A 17160-nucleotide genomic window follows, 5' to 3' on the forward strand; every position below is an offset into this window, starting at 1 on the left:
ATTGTGCTTCTTCTAATTTAGACAAAAGAAGAAGCACAAAGCATGAGTGGGTGAAGTCAACTCACACAGACCTAGGGTTTTTAGCTTTGCTTCCAGTTGTTCAAGTGTTTTAGGAGTTGAAGCAGCTAGATACAGCTCTTTGTCTCTTTGCTGCTGCAAAAGCTTGAGTTCTCCCTTAGCTGCGAAATTCATTTTCTCAGTATTCCTTCTCCTGGATTGGAGAAGCTGGCAAGTGAGGGAAATCTGTTTTGCTGAATTTGCCTTTTCCAAGGGTGTGTTTATGGGATACTGCTATATTAGAACAGTTGATAATTCATAGTTGAATAATATATTCTTCTGTAAAGTATTTTGATAGAGTTAACATTTTTTTGTTTGAATTTTAACTGTGGTGTAAGAATAAAGTGTGTTTTGCTTAAAACTTAGTAGTTTTACCAATCACGTCACATTTGGAACACAGTGCCTTATACTTGCCTTTAAATAAGATTAAAGTTATGGGCGAGGCTATCTCCATGATATGTTTTGAGGGCATTTGGTCTGATCCATATCACCAGCAATGCTGACATCCTGTGAGCTAGTTAAAAAAAAATAAAATTAAATTCAGTTCCAAAATGGAACAAACCAAAGTCATCAGTGGGTTGGTTCATCTTTCCTGTGGTGAGGCTGATCTTAACCATTCATGATCATTATGTTCTTAGGTGTTTAGCTAGCCTCACTATTAGATATCATAATTAGTTGATGCTTCAGACACCATGTTGCTTTATATATATATATCTAATATTTTGGTGAATCGTGTGATAAAGGAAAAGCAGCACATCAGATGCTGTAATTACTTTTTAACCGGAATTAACAACACTTTCACTTCTATTGCCCTAAAACTGTCAAAGAGAGTCATTTCACAACAGTCAGCCTTGCACATAGTAGTACAGAATTAAAGTAATAGCACTATGTCCTATTGATACCAACAGTGATGAAGAATTTGCCAAGATGTTTATCTTTTGTCATTGGATGGACTCTCAAAGCTAATAACATTTCTTTTCTAAGTCTTCCTGATTGAAAAAAATCACCTCATGGCTGAGGCAGACCATTAATTTCAGACTCAATCTCTGCCCTGGAGATTTTCAGGATGATGGCCAGTTACATTTTGACGTGGATAATAAACAGAGTGATTTGGAGATGCAGGTGTTGGACCGGGGTGTACAAAGTTAAAAATCAAACATCACCAGGTTATAGTCCAACAGGTTTATTTGGAAGTACAAGCTTTCAGAGCGCTGCTCCTTCATCAGGTGATTGTGGAGTATAAGATCATAAGACACAAAATTTAAAGCAAAAGTTTACAGTGTGATGTAACTGAAATTATGTATAGAAAAAGATCTGGATTGTTTGTTAAGTCTCTCATCTTTTATAATGATCATGTTGGTTTCAGTTCTTTCGTATGTAAGTCGCAGAACTTTTTAAAAGTTACATTCTCTGGTGTCATGTTGGCTCAGATAATGCATTGAAGGTATGAGGTGTCCTGTGTGAGACTGTCTGTGCCACAATGTTCAGACTATTCTAATCTAAAAAAACAGATTTAGAAAATCTTACATGGATTCATGCAGTTTTTGACCAAAGTAAAATGGAATTCTGCAAGTACAAATTCACCCCAAAAACGTATGTGCGTGCGTGTGTGTATGGGGGGGGAGGGGGGGGTGGTGCGTGTGTCTGGTGGTTATGAGTGTCTGTCAGAGAGTGTGTGTATCTGTCTGACTGTGAGTGTAAAGGGGTAAAAGTCTGTGAGAGGGTGCGTGTATGCATGTGAGTGTATGTGTGAACATATGAGAGAGAGCTTATGTATGAGAGAGGGTCTGTGTGAGTGTATGTGTCTGTTGGAGTGTGCGTGTGTAGGAGTGTCTGTGTGTCTGTGTCTGTGAGTGTGCATCTGTCTGCGTATGTGTGTGTGTGTGTGTGTAGTGCAGTGGTGTCACCTGTAATGTGACATGAACCCAAGGTCCCAGTTGAGGCCATTCCTATAGGTACTGAACTTGGCTATCAGCCTCTGCTTGGCCACTTTGCATTGTTGCTTGTCCCGAAGTCCGTCTTGCTAGATGATGCTACACTTCTCCAGCTTCCACCCGAAACATATTAAAACAGCCATTCCCTAAGGACAAGCCCTATGCATACACAGGATCTATTCAGATAAGGAGGAACGTGACGGGCACCTGGAAGTACTCCGTGATGCCCTCATAAGAACGAGGTATGATACTCAACTCATCGACTGCCAGTTCTGATGTGCCACAGCAAGAAACTGTAATGACCTCCTCAGGAGACAGACATGAGCTGCAACCGACAGGGTACCCTTCCTTGTCCGGAACTTCCAGGAGCCGAAAAAACTATGCCATGTTCTTCACAGCTTGCAACACATTATCAATGAGGATGAGCACATCATCAAGACCTTCGCCATGCATCCACTTCTCGCCTTTATACAACCACCAAACCTCAAACAGATCATTGTTCATAGCCAACTGCCCGGCTTTCAGGACAACTCCATATAACCCTGTCATGGCAGAAGCTGCAAGACATGTCAGAGTGCCGACACAGATACCACCATTATGTGTGGGGACACCTCCCACTGTGAACATTGCAGGTACTAATGTGATTTAGCCAACATTGTCTATCTCATTCGCTGCAAGCAAGGATGCCCTGAGGCATGGTACATTGGCGAGACCAAGCAGAGGCTATGGCAACAGATGAATGGACGCCACACAAAAATCAACAGACAGGAGTGTTCCTTCCCAGTCGGAGAACATTTCAGCGGTCCAGGACATTCGACTTCAGACCTTCAGTGACCATCCTCCAAGGCGGACTTCAGGACAGGCAACAATGCAAAGTAGCCAAGCAGAGGCTGATAGCCAAATTTGGTACCCATGGGGATGGCCTCAACCGGGACCTTGGGTTTATGTCAACTATAGGTGACGCCACTGCACTACACACACACACATCCCCACGTGCACACACACACACAGACACAGACACACAGACAGATGTACACGCACAGACAGATGCACACTCTCAAACAGTTTTTGAGCAGACTCACTACACAAGCTCTCTCTCATACGCTCACACATAACACTCACACACACACATACACATCCTCTCACAGTTTTATATCTCTATACACTCACACTCATACACACACTCTCTCACAGACACTCATAACCCCCCCTCTCTCTCACACACACACACACACACACTGCATATTAGTTTGTGGGGTGAATTTGTACTTGCAGAATTACATTTTATTTTGCTCAAAAATTGCATGAATCCATGTAAGATTTTGTAACTCCATTTCTTTAGATTAGAATCAGTCTGAACATTGGGCCTAGACAGTCTCACACAGGGCACCTCAAACCTGGGCCGACGTGACACCAATTGTTAAACATGATTCAGTGACAACATGGGAAAATGTACTGGCACCAAACTACTTTATTTCTTGTAACTTTAAAAAAGTTCCTCGATTTACATATGAAAGAACTGAAACCTAACACGTTCATTCTGAAAGATGAGAGACTTAACAAACAATCCAGGTCTTTTTCAAAACGTAATTTCAGTTACATCACACTGTAAACATTTGCTATAAATTCTGTGTCTTATGATCTTACACTCCACAACCACCTGATGAAGGAGCAGCGCTCTGAAAGCTAATATTTCCAAATAAACTGTTGGAGTATAATCTGGTGTTATAGAGTGACAGACTGGAGCAGCATTTGTTAAATTTCAGTGCTTATATGAATTGCATACAAAGGTAAGTCACACAATGATGACAAATTGCTATTAATTTCAGAAAGCTTTCCATACCAATTGACAGTGGTCCAAACTGAAAAACATCCTGAGGAGTGAACTCCCAGATCTCGGAGTATACATATGTACACATACATATTTTTGCAAAACCTTCTGTGATTTAGTAACCATCTTAATTTAATTAAGGGGAAAGGATTATTTGTATTCCATCAACTTTGACCAGTACGACCTTGTGAAAATATTTGGAGTGCATTGCAACTAAAAATTGACCATATGCGTGCCTTTTTCATTTGTTTGCTGTGGTGTGTCCAATAGTTTTGATGAGTAGCAAAAACCTTATAACATGAATATACTTTGAAAGAAATAAACACAAGCAAAAATAAATCAATTTATGTAAAGTACATGACATTACAGGCTAACTGAACCAAGTTCTGAAGGGACTAATTACAGCACTCCACAGATTAGTCAAACAATGAAAATGTTTTGCCTTGAGATTTCACAATAGAAAAATGATCAAATTCTCTTATGCCAAAAACTTGTGCTCATCCATCAGTGTGTGAGATTCAGTCTTAATAAGTTGCAATATCTATATTTTCAATGTTACGTTTTCAATTTCATCTTTGGTCCACTCTGCGTTATTTACTTACATCAACTACTTTTAGCTGACAGATTATAATTATACAGAAATTCATTACACTGACCGATCTCAACAATATGTTCCATGGTGGCTTGGGGCTACAACTGTGGTCTAGCGATAAAACAAGAAATAAAGTAGTTTGATGCCAGTACATTTTCCCATGTTGTCACTGAATCATGTTTAATAGCTTCCTTCATGGCAGTTTTGCCAATTTACTTGCAACGACACCCCTTTCACCTCATGGTTCCAGAAGCCCCAAAGCTTTATATGAATGACTTACAAACACATATGCTGTTTAAAACAAGTTATGTTTCATTTCCCCACTTCACTTGTTTTTAGGATGCATTACAATTTATATTTACAATTTACCATAATGCATAAAAATGAAGCAAACAGTCGCATATGCACCAGCTTTCATAACCAAATAATATTTTAGTTGTTTTAAGAGATGTTATTACACACCCCTGGAAAAGGTGGAATTTAAATACAGGCTTACAGCCTCAGAGGTATGCAGAATATCATTGTACTATAAGAGGCCATGAATATATTTAATTGGATTATGACATATTAGCACTGATAAATCCCTTCCAATGAACTGGATCTGAAGAATGTATTCCAATTCCAATTCATGCTATAGCTTAAGCATTGCATTCATAGATAGATCTTCACAAGCATTGTCTATGTCAAAAATTGATACTTTGAAACCATGAAGATATCACATTCAGATTCATTGTTCCTGTAATCATAGTAAGTTTTGAAATACCCCCTCAATGAAAGTTAAAAATGATTGCATGTCACTGAATAATGATAGTTATCGAGCAATTTGCTGCATTAAGAATGAGGAACTAGTCATTCTGATATCATTGAATAATTATACTGAAAGTTGAGCAGAATGTCACAATGTGGAGAAAGATCCCATTAGCAGGGAGCATAATTAAAGACTTAAATTCATTCATTCTGATCTCCAGATGTATAGTGGAATTGTGTTGCTACCTGTTGGTGCAGTCCTGGTGGCAGATTGGCTAAGATCAGAGTTGATTGATAACTGGACGGCACAGTGTCTCAGTGGATAGCACTGCTACCTCTCAGCACCAGGGACCCAGGTTCGATTCTGGTCTTGGGTGACTGTCTGTGTCTCCTGTGTCTGTGTGGGTTTCGTCCCACAGTCCAAAGATGTGCAGGTTAAATGAATTGGCTAAGTTAAATTGCCCATAGTGTTAGGTGCCTTAGTCGAGATAAGTGTAGGGAAATGAGTTTAGGTCGGTTTCTCTTCGAAGAGTTGGTGTTGGCATGGTTGGACCGATGGGCCTGTTTCCACACTGTAGAAAATCCAATCTGGACAAACAAGAGCCCCAAGTCAGCTTAAAGTTCTCGCCCACTTGTGTGCTACAGTTACTCCAGGCAGCTATCCCTCCATCCTGACAGTGAAGGCTAGGCTGTGAATTCTATTCCATCTTTGGGCACCCTCGTCCTCACTTACCTGGAATGGCATTCTACCATTACTTCTGATCTAGACACTCTAAACTCATCCATTAACTGGTTAATTTGGGGGTTGTCATAGATAAGAAACAGTTACTCTTACAATAATTGGTTGTTGGACCTTAATTTAGCCTTACAGAAAATTCATGAAGTCCAAGGCAAAAATTATGGCCCACTTTCATTCTCAATTTTTAATCAACCTGGTAGCCACGTAACACAGTAATGATGGTGTTATTGGTTACTAATGGCTATTAATCAATATCAATTAATCTGGAACACATTCTGACATGAAGTGAGGAATTCCTCAATGCGGGAAATCTTTTGGGAAGAATAGATTCAAAGTAATCTATTTCTCTCGCAAGTATGTTACATTTATCATATGCCATGTCCTAAATTACTCAATCTATCCCAAAATATTATCTTGGGAAGAAATATGCATTTAGTTTGCATGGAATAAACCAATATAATCTGCTCCCACCATCTCCTTAGGGAGCATGTTCCATTGTAGAAAAGTGTGGCGCTGGAAAAAGACAGCTGTTCAGATAACATCCGAGGACCAGGAGAGTCGACGTTTCGGAACCAGCTGTGATTTTTCCAACGCCACACTTTTCGACTCTGATCGCCAGCATCTGTAGTCCTCACTTTCTCTCAGCACATTCCATTGGTTTCCCAAAAATCTGCTGAACTAATGATTCCCCAGATCAGTGGTGAATTTATCCCCTCGCCAGTTCCCTGCCACGGGGAAATAACCTGTCGTGGACGACATCAGAATAAGAAAAAATAAACAGATGTAATGTTATATCTTTTTTCCCGAGTGAAAAGATGTCCAACTTACATAATTGTTCTTGGGAATCCAGCTCTTCCATTGCTTCAGTCATTCTGATCGCTCTTTTCTGAATTCTTTAAATTACTGCAACGTTTTTTTTACCGGATGAGACGAAAATTGTACACACTATTCCAAATACAGTTCCACCAATGATTTACACAGTTTTAATATTACTGTCCTGGTTCAATGGTGACCCTTTTAAATATAGCTCAACACCCGAGTTTAATCATTTGTTGCCAAAACGCGATTGTTGCGATTAGTTTGAAGTGCATGGGGTTTAGAATAGCACTTGTTTCTGTATCTACACAATGCAGAGACCCTTGTGTAAAGCTTTATGTTCATTCGGATAATGTCTATTGGACATCAACCTCAAATTTCCGACTTTATTTCTAAAAGAAAGCGCTCGATAAACTGAAATGCTTTAGACTGCGGTTTATTGTTTAACTGTGACATATTGGCTATTTAAAAATAAGAATCCAACTTTCTCCCCAGAGTAAATGTATTGAAGTCACAAAAAACTCCTCAAGAGTCTGCTCGTGGGCGGAGATCTAAAGGTTTTCCCCCCTTGTTTCACAGTGATTCGACAGTTGTTTTTAAAATAGCAGTTTTACATATCTCCTATATATATATGTATTCTGCTGCATTTTAATCAACGACGACTCGTCGTCAGCTATCAACGCTGTTAAATGTAACACAGGGTTACTTTGTTTCCTATACTTTTACACGAATCAATGAGAAATACAATTAGCGATGATGAATAGATAGCAACTCAGATTAATCTTAAATAATTGATTTTATAAGTAACATTTGACGTTCCAAGCGAACATCAAACTATTGAACGTCCAAATGCAACGTATTGAAAAAGTCAATTCTCCCACATTTCCCAGGCGAATCTGGTCGTGTACAAATACCATATCTTAATGGAAACAGATATCTCGTTCCAAGGAACCTATTACAGGATGTACGTGTGAACTCGAAATATAATTGGACAACTTTAAGGCTGCCTGCGGTTCCTGCACACGCGAATATATTGATATAATGTAATGTATCTGGAGCTAGGTTTGGAATGCTGTCTAACCAGCCCTAGTTAATAGAGAGGCGATGTTTCTGAATCCTTTACGGGTATGGAATTACTGGCGAATCGCTGCACAGCCGAAAGGGTCCTTCGCATTGGTCCACAGCGGTGTTAATACCAACGAGAAAGTTCAATTATTCGGCAGAAGCAGAAATGCAACTTGCCACTTCAACAGCTTTTAAGACGCACGGTTTATTTAATTACAGTTCTGCCACTAGTTACAGCGACTTCAGACTCATTCATCAAGTGAGTGAACATTCTTCCTAGGGGCAGCGCTCCGGGGATAAGTGGCCGGTGGAGTTATCATCACCTGATATTTTCTTGTTAAGGGTTCTCTCCCACTTGCTCATCCCTTCACAGTATCTGCTGGCGGCAGAAATTGGTAATTGACAATTAGGTTAATTTCTGGCGTTAAGCAGAGAGTGTCGCTTTAAGACGCGGTGCTAACTTGCAGTGAAGAAAAGATGTATGAAATTCCAAACAGGCTTCGGGGAGGGCAATGACAGGACAAACAGCACCCGATTTGTTGGAAAAGAATTGAGGAGAAAGAGAGGTCGGTTTGGCGCGTGGTATTATCTGACCACATTTTTTGTTGTTGTTGCTGGTATTAGACATTGTGTCGAGTTTCTCAAGTGCAATGCATCGCAAAGACTGCCTGGGAGGGAGAAGGAGCGGGATACAATTGGCGTCCTTAACTGGGTTTCTAACAGCCATTCCTCCGCCTGATGGGAACCCTGCATTGGAGAGAATAATCCGCTCGCCGGCTTCCCGGGAAAGTTGCTGCTGGTTCACATGTTCACTGTTAACGTGACCGAAAGGCAGGAGGCAACTCTATCAAGCCCATGAGACTGAGCATCCCCCCCCCCCCCCCCAATCCAACACCCCCAGTCACACCTCTCTCTGGTTACCCCGACTCTTGCAGGTAAGGAGTGAGTGGCGGGAGAATCAAAGCCCGGGAAACAATCCCAGAGGAGGTGTGGACACACACACACACAGACAGAGGAGGGATCACTGCAGCACCGCCAGTACAAGGGCACGGAGAGATTGGCGCTTCACACACACACACACACACCAAACAAAAAGACAGGGGGAGGGGAGGGGAATGTCTCCGTGGTCCAGTCAGAGTTAAATGAGCTCGGTGGACGGGATTGAAATAAGACTTCATTACCGCCCACGGCCCCTTGCACATGCTCACGTAGTAAACTTGTCTTCGTTTCAACGTCAGGCATGAAGGATATTTCTGTCAACTTTGACACCGACTGCCCTGATAGATGACCCGCTGCTCCCGGGAAACTTCTCAGTTGCTGGTGACGAGGCGATGCGCTGGTTCATTCCGCATCCTGCCGGGTTGTTTCCAGAGAAGGAGGGCGCGGAGATACAGAGGCTTTGCTCTTGGGGGGGTGGGGGGAGCCGGTAAGCACTGACGTGCAAGCTCAGCCTTTGGACCTGGGGCAGAAGACGAGGGTTTCCGGGCTCCGCTGCTGCTTTGCTCCTTGTAACGCCGTCTATCCACCCTTTCCTCCCCGGAACCAGTGAGGGCTCCCTCAGTACAATCCCGTAACCCGGGGAGGCTGAGAGCCTACATCCTTTCCTTGGTATCGCTGCAAACCTTCCTGTGGAACCGAGCTGCCGCCTGAGAACTGGCGAGACGTGGACGGCACAGCGACTTTCCGGGGGCTAACTGGATCAGTCGGCTCGTTATCAGCGGATTTCCACTTAACCCTCTCTGCACAACATGGACCAGCCTCAGAACTGAGCAGGGGGGAGGAGGAGGAGGAGGGGTGTGTGGGGAGGCAAGTGATGGCCCGCGCCTCCTGGACACGCTTCTAGCCCAGACGTGAGAGAGCGAATGAAGTCAAGCCTGTTCTGATAAACCAATTAGTCTGCCGCTATTTTCATGGGGAAAGCGATGAAGGAGAGTCGGTAGTTCAAGCATTCCCACAGAGTTGGCCCTTTCCCATAGGTGAGTGGATAATGCGTTCCTCGGTATAAAAACCGGCGTCGGGGTGCTCCTAGCCTGCCAACGCGCTTTCTGCTTTAAACCCCCCCCCCGCCCCTTAAACTTGCCACTTGTATGGGATTGGACCTGGACTCAGTTTCTCTAATGTTAGGGCGATGTGCACGGATTTATTTCCTTGCAGAATTGAGACAGTTTTTTTTTCTCTCTAGCTGATGCAGTTTCCGAGAGCCGAGGGGCAGCCTAAGTTTATTTCCCACTTCCTGCTTTACAGGGAGACGCGATGGTCCCTACAATGTCAGTGTTGCTGTCTCTCTGGATAACAGCCTGCGCCCTGGTGTTCAGTCACGGAGCCCTTCCGCCAACACTCGAGCAACTTTATCTGCACCGGCCAGGTAAGCTCTTTTCAAGCCTGGCTCTGAGCTCCGTGTGTGGAACCTGCAGAGGGGTCAGAGGGAGGCAGGTCCCCAGCCCGACTCCCTGCTCCCATTCCCGGCCCATTCAGAGAAGGGAAGAGGAAGAGGCGAGCAGATGGGGAGGGGAGGGGGGGGGATGAACTTTTTCGCAGCCTCCCACATTAGCAGGAAGCAGGAGAATCAGGCAGGCTGGCTGGGAAAGGAATCTTGCTGGGAATGACCCAGATAAAATGGGAGAATATTGCAGGCAGCCGGGCCGGGGGAGCGGGGTTGGGGATGGGGGCTATAAAAATGTGAGAAGCGTGCAAGGTCCCCCTCCCAGTGCCCAGTGTAAAGGGCTGCGGGACGGAGCCGCAGTGAGACACTGACAGATCGTTTCGCCCGTAAGCCTCTGAAAGGCCGGGATCAAAGTTGATAAATGTCTGAGCTTAGAGGTTCCTCCTGTGAATCTCCAGCAGACGCCTACTCTGCACCAAGACGGAGCGCAGTTCGACCCCCGCAAACAGCCCCATGTCTCCTCTCTCCCTCCACATACAGCCCGCTGCAATGACAGTCGCGTGTCATTTGACATGATCTAGAGCCCGTTCAAATCGCCCTCCACTTGTCGAGGAGTGAAGCGAGTGCCAATCTGTTGGTGTCAGGTCTCCCTCTGTCTCTCATGTCACCAGCCACCGCGTACGCACGGGGAAGGGGTCGAGCTCCGATCTGTGAAGGAATCCTCCAGTCCCCAGTTCAGTGCCTGGTGACAGCAGCACACTGAGAAGGACGAGCTCGGAAAGCTCGGCGCCGCGTTTGCTACTCCCCGAATTACAGCTGCTTCCACATCCCTATTCCGGGAATGTGGTTTTTTTTTTAACAACAGAAAGGCCAACAGGCTACAATATGCAAGTGAGAATCTATTGATCCTGACGTTATTGACTTCCTTTGGCGGAACTGGTCTCCCTTTGTATTGTCTGTCTACACCAGAGACTGGAAACTTTGTCCAGGCAAATTTCACCCTGGAAATAATCGGCGACAGTCGAGTTTGATCAGGAAAACACAATCTTAACGTGCCTTATTTCCCACAGAAAGTGCAGCTCCACTGAATACCAGCTCTGTCGATAGGATATAACAAGCATGAGATATTAGCATGTACAAGAGCAAGGGGGAAATCGTGGTCTTTTTTTTAACACAAGTAATAAGATTTTCTCAAGACAGCAAACAAAACCGACAAATCAATTGACACGGGCAGATGAAAGGGTTCAGTCTCTCTCATTGGTTTCCTGGGATGTATGAAGCAACTCGCCTGATTTAAATCCCCGTGTTTACAGCCACCAATCTGCACTACCGGGGACAATTACTGCTGTTGGCAGAGTTCAAATGGTCAGTTCAGAGTGGCTTTCACCCTGAACTGCCAGCGTCGGGTTTTCAATGCCTCCCACCCGCCAGGAGGAAAATCCTCGTGTAGAATCTGGAAAGCGCTCTCGCATGTCCTGCACACCTGTCTGGCTGCTAGTTGTACCTGGGGAGGCATAGCCAGCACTGCAGAACTCTGCTACTTGGGCGCTTGCATTGAGAAGTTTTCCCGAAATCTCTTTGCCCCTCACTTTGTGAATCAGTTCTACCCAGTTGTCCCATGCTTAGGATTGACACGACTGTTTTGCCAAGTTGACATTCACTTTGATAAATTATTTAGCTGCTGCAGTTTAAGGTTAAACCTGTTCTCTGAGGTGTGTCATAAGATGTCCAAACGGGTTGACCAAGATAATTTAAAATTGTACCCGTTTGCTCCTAAGGATATGGTTTAATTGTGCACACATGTTAGCTGTTTTTCAACCATTAGTTTCAATGTTGACATTTTGGCACGAATAGTTAATGAACATAAATAATTCCCCAATTAAATTCAAGCCACTGCTACAATGTTATTAGTGAGATGGTTTCATGACTAAAGGCCTTCTGAGTTTTGAGGGTGTTTAATGCTTTTTACATCTGTTGGAGGGTCACACTGGTCAAATTCAATTTTGATTTGAGAATTGGGAGCACGAATTCGAGTTAGCAACTTACCCTTTTCCAAGTCAGTTGATAGGGGCAGGCACTTTCTGATCCCTAATTGTGAACAGAGGTGTGGAACTCCCTTCCCACAGGGCTCTTCTGTGTAACAGGGGATTTAGTCAAAACAGCAGTGAAAACAAGCAGATGCAATCATAACATATCAAATGATTTCTATTTGGAATTCATTATTTACATTTTTAATTATTGGAGATGTATTTTTACACAGGTTTGTGAGATTTTGCTTTGTTCGTGCAGTTTGTAATTAAAACAGAAACCATGTCAATTTTTCATGGATTAGCACAATGTTAGAGGAAAGGGATGTGGTAACAGGCTAGGGACATGTGATCAGGACTACCGCTCCTATGGAGGCTAAACTCCAATACAGAAATGGGGCTGTCTCTGCTGGTAATATTATGATATAATTATTTGGATGGGACACATAGAGGTTACTGATCCACTGAGGTTTTTTAAAGGTACAATAATTTAATAGTCAGAAACTCCTTTTTGCAAATTATTCATTTTTGGAAAACGTTGGTGTTAAGGCTACACCAGCATTTGTTGCCCATCTGTAATTGCCCTGGAGAAAGTGCTGCAAGCTACTGCAGTTCAGGTGGTGCAGGTTGACTGTTGTCACAATTTTGACCCACTGATATAGTTACATAGCAGAATGCTGTGTGGCTTGGTGGGTAACTTGCAGGTATTGTGTCAGCTGCCTTGTGCCTTGAATGGATACAGGTTGCAGGTTTGGAAGGTACTATCTAAGGTGCTGATGCATTGTAAATTGTAGATTAGATACAGGCTGCCACTGTGCACTTGAGGTGGGGAGTGAATATTGAAGGTGACAGATGGGGCCCAATCAAATAGAATGCTTTGTTCTGGAGCTTGTTGAGCTTCTTGAGTAGTGTTGGAGCAGCATTCGTTTTGGCAAATAAAGATTATTGCATCACATTCATGACTAATGTCTTGTAGTGGTAGGTGGGAAACAGGATTTAAGTTACTTTTCAGAGAGTTCCTAATGTCTGACCTGGTCATGTAGCCACTGTATTAATATATGACTGCCTTTACTCAGTTTGTTGTCAATGGTAACTCTCCAGGATGGCTTTAGGAGATTCAGTGATGGTAATGCATTGAATGTCAAGGGGAAATGGTTAGATTCTGTCTTGTTGACCATGCTCTGTCACTTGTGGCATGGATGACACACTTATCTGAGGAGTTGTGAATGGTGCTGCATGCTGTGCAGTCATCAGCAAACATCCCCATTTCTAACCTGTTGCTGGAGGGAAGGTCATTGAAGCAGCTGAAAATATTTGGGCCTAGGGTAAGACACTGAAAAACTTTTAGGGCTGTGGTATATCCCTCTGAATCTGGAGGCCCAAAGTCAAGTCAGACCTGCTCCAGAGATGTGTAATAACATATGTGAACTTATTTTAATTGGGAAAATATCTACCTGAGGAACTTCTGCAGTGATGGTCTTGGACTGACATGATTAACCTCCAATGATGATAACAATCTTTCATCTGTCCTAGGTGTGACTCCAACCAATGGAGAGAATTCCCCCTGTTCCCATTCTGCCTTGGTTCCAAGCTGCCTTGATATCAAGGGCAGTCACACACTCCTCACATCTGGTGTTCATCTGTCATGATAATCTATGGGCAAAAGCTATCATGAAGTCAGGAGTTTTGGTGGTCTTGGTGAAACCCAAACTCAGACATTGCTGTGTCAATACAGCTTGACAGGCCTGTCAACAACATATTCCCCCATATGTTTTGGTGGCAAATAGACTGAGGGTGTAATTGGCCAGGCTGATGTGATTTTTAACAATGGACAGAATATGCCCACTCAATTCTCCTCATTTTTTAGTAGATGTCATTGCCCTAGCTGTAATAGAATAGCTTGTCTAGGCTGGCACTAGGGTACAAGACTTTAGTACTAATATGAGAATGTTAATTTGATGTGATTCACTGGCAATGAAATTGCTTGTTTAGATTGGGGCTGTCTATATTGCATGACCTCTGATGTTTAGCATGCAAATAGTCTTGTGTTGTAACAGTATTGAGCTGACACTGTACACTTTTCGGTAAACCTGGAGCAGGCCAGAAGATTATGTATTGTTGTTGAATGCAACTCTGCTTCTAATGGCCCATAATGCCCAATCTTGAATTGCTAGACCTGTTTTGAAATCTATCCCATTTAGCATGGTGCTGGTGCCATGCATCAAGGAGTGTATCCTCAATGTGAAGACTGAATTATATTTCCACAAGGATTGATTGGTGGTTACTCCTACAAATGCTGGCATGGACAATTATATCTGTAACAGATAGATGGATGTATCAAGCAGATTGTTCCCCTCTTTTTAGTTGCTGCAGTGCCTGCTATAGGCTTGGTCTAATAGTTATGTCCTTCTGGACTCTGTCTGTATCGGTACCATTGAGCTATTTCTGATGGATGTTGAGGTTTTCCAGCCAAAATACTTTTTATACCTTTACCACTTTCAATGCTTCTTTCAATTGTTGTTCAGCATAATTCATCAGCTGAGGGGGCAGTTGTTCTATATACTCTATAGAATAAATCGGATAACCATAAATAACAAGAAATAATAGGGTTGTAAGCAGTCTTTTATTTCAGCCAACAGCTGACAATTTTAAACCCATGGTGTTTTTGCCTTGTCATGCATTAGCCTACACATTTACAATATATGAAACATGTACTGCCCAAATGTTTGCTTATAAACTATTGAATATGTTCTCAGTACATTTGAAATGGCTCCAACATAAATGTTAAATATTTTTAATCAAATGTCAATTACATTGAGTACAGATGTTTATTGCAAGACCTAAAAATAGCAGTTTCTTTGGAAACATTAGTTTAATCTTTATCTGCAAGTTCAGATGACAATTCTAACTATTTGGGTTTCCCTGTTTGTAGTTCCTGTCATTTTAATTTGATTGAAAAGATCATAACCTTGCACTTGCTTTTAGGGATTCATGTATTCTTCATATGGTACTATTGAAGTCTTTCAATTTCAATTTATTAAGTTGGTTTAGACTTGCTCACTTCAGATTTCAGGGCTAATCTATTAATCTCATTGTAAATGTTTACCAATTATAACTTGGGTGCTTCTGAATGGTAGAGATTTAGGGCATATAATTTGCAATTTTACAAAGATGATTTTTGTCTTGGCAAAATGGATTTAGCTTATGAAATTTGATGTTGTAAGGAGACTGCTTGCCATTTGAAATATTTTGCATTTTGAAAGTAGTTATATGCCTTGCATCACAATAAAAATCAGCATTAAAAACAAATGACAATTGGCAGGCAATAGCTAAAACAACTTTTATTAAAAGTATTGCATAAATTTTGGCATTTTGGGATGTTTTGAAAAGAAAAAAAATGAAGCACCCATCCCAAAAAAAAGATTAGCTGGTTAAAAAAAATATTAGGTTTTATTTCAGGTTCTGGTGGCTTAACCATGGAATATTCCAAACTCATGGTTTTGAGGTCTGAATAAATGCATGCTAATGGTGGAATAAAGCACGTTTAGAAGAATGCAGAGTTTATAGATGGTTGTAAGACTGAAGGAAGCTACAGCAGTTGGCAGAGCAAGGTTATTTGCGTTGGTTTGGAGGGGGTGGGAGAGAGGAATGTGTACAAAATAAAGCTTCACATGTTAGGGTATGGATGGTCTGGGAACTAAAGCAAACCCAGGGATGTCAAGAAAACAGGACCTGATGTAATGACAGGACAGCAGCATTTTGGGTGAATGCCTGTAAAAGGAGCATGGAGGATGAGAAGCCAGCCAAAAGTATTGGAATCATTGAGCCACAAAGTAACATAAGCAATATAGATCTAATCAGTGAAGATGACAGGAAAACCTATATGCATGAATTAATTATAATTTTGGTGTGAATATTCAACATACCTCACTGACCGTGACATTATACCTCTAATTTCTGACCTTTAACAGAAGGAATATTGTAGTTGTTGCTGTTGTTGTTTGCTGGATAAATCAGTTGGGGCAGCTTTGTGAAGGCACAACAGTGAACATCTGATTTTAGTCTTTAATGCTTCTTCATATTCATTATAAATTGATGTAATTTTTTTCATTGATTTTATCTTTCTTTAATTTCAAAGTGTATGTGTGCATGTGTGACATGAATAGCAATAAATCAAGAAGTGCTAAACATTGTTAAGACAGTCTCTCATATTTGAGCTCAATTATTATCATCAAGCATCCAATTGGGGGTAATGACACCATAATATGACTTTATTTCTTAAAATCTATATGTTACAAATGTGAATTTGCGATTTTGTTTGCCTTCACACAATTTCAATTTTTAATGAAAAAATTCTTTCACTTTTTGATGAAGTTGCATATAGTTTGGAGATGGAGAGTGGAGGTAGGGGAGGAGGAAGGAAATAATCTTGTGTTCTTTGCTTTAATCAGCTGTATCTCTAATTAAAAATTAAATGCATTGGAATATTTCTTCCATACACTGCCACTTAATATTGCTTTGAATGTTGAAATTCCTAAGTTTATTATTTAATTAGATTCTGCTCAAACTCTGATAGATAATGAATATATTGGGTCAATAGCATATTATAGAAATGTCCATGAGAGAGGCTGATCAATAACTTAATTGGTAACATAGTTCACAAGTGGTTATAGTTATCCAAGCAGTAGAAATATTTATTATATCTAATACGGGCATCTATTGATTGTTACACTTTCCCAATAGGCACAGGCAACTGAATAATGTTGAAGTGATGTCTCAAATGCAATATAGCAAAAAATCAGCTTGTTTGCACGTGACAACTAGGACGAGCATTGTCGATGCAAATGGCTAATATCTAAAATGTTAGACAACATTTTATGTAACAGTATGCAAACAAAAGACATGTTCTGGCAGATTGATATGTTGGTGTGTGAAATATAGTGTCACACATTTTGCAACATGTTCATTG

The 17160-nt window shown here is 41.8% G+C and overlaps 1 protein-coding gene across 4 annotated transcripts in view; it reads left to right on the forward strand.

The window, feature by feature from the left end:
* Nucleotides 1-3442: 3442 nt before the first annotated feature.
* tafa1b (TAFA chemokine like family member 1b) overlaps nucleotides 3443-17160 on the forward strand; it is a 478998-nt gene continuing 465280 nt past the window's right edge. Inside the window, exons 1-2 of one of the 4 annotated variants that reach the window (XM_087994425.1) lie at nucleotides 3443-9757; nucleotides 9964-10146. In XM_087994425.1, coding sequence (XP_087850551.1) covers nucleotides 10035-10146 — 112 coding nt within the window. In that variant the 5' untranslated portion in view covers nucleotides 3443-9757; nucleotides 9964-10034. The remainder of the gene's footprint in view (nucleotides 9758-9963; nucleotides 10147-17160) is intronic. The other 3 variants (XM_087994424.1, XM_087994423.1, XM_043708309.2) reach the window with 3 other exon arrangements.

Source organism: Chiloscyllium plagiosum, unplaced genomic scaffold (genome assembly GCF_037043375.1).
Source record: "Chiloscyllium plagiosum isolate Xiang-an unplaced genomic scaffold, Cpla_swu_hap1 HiC_scaffold_14, whole genome shotgun sequence".
Classification (NCBI taxonomy): Eukaryota; Metazoa; Chordata; class Chondrichthyes; order Orectolobiformes; family Hemiscylliidae; genus Chiloscyllium; species Chiloscyllium plagiosum.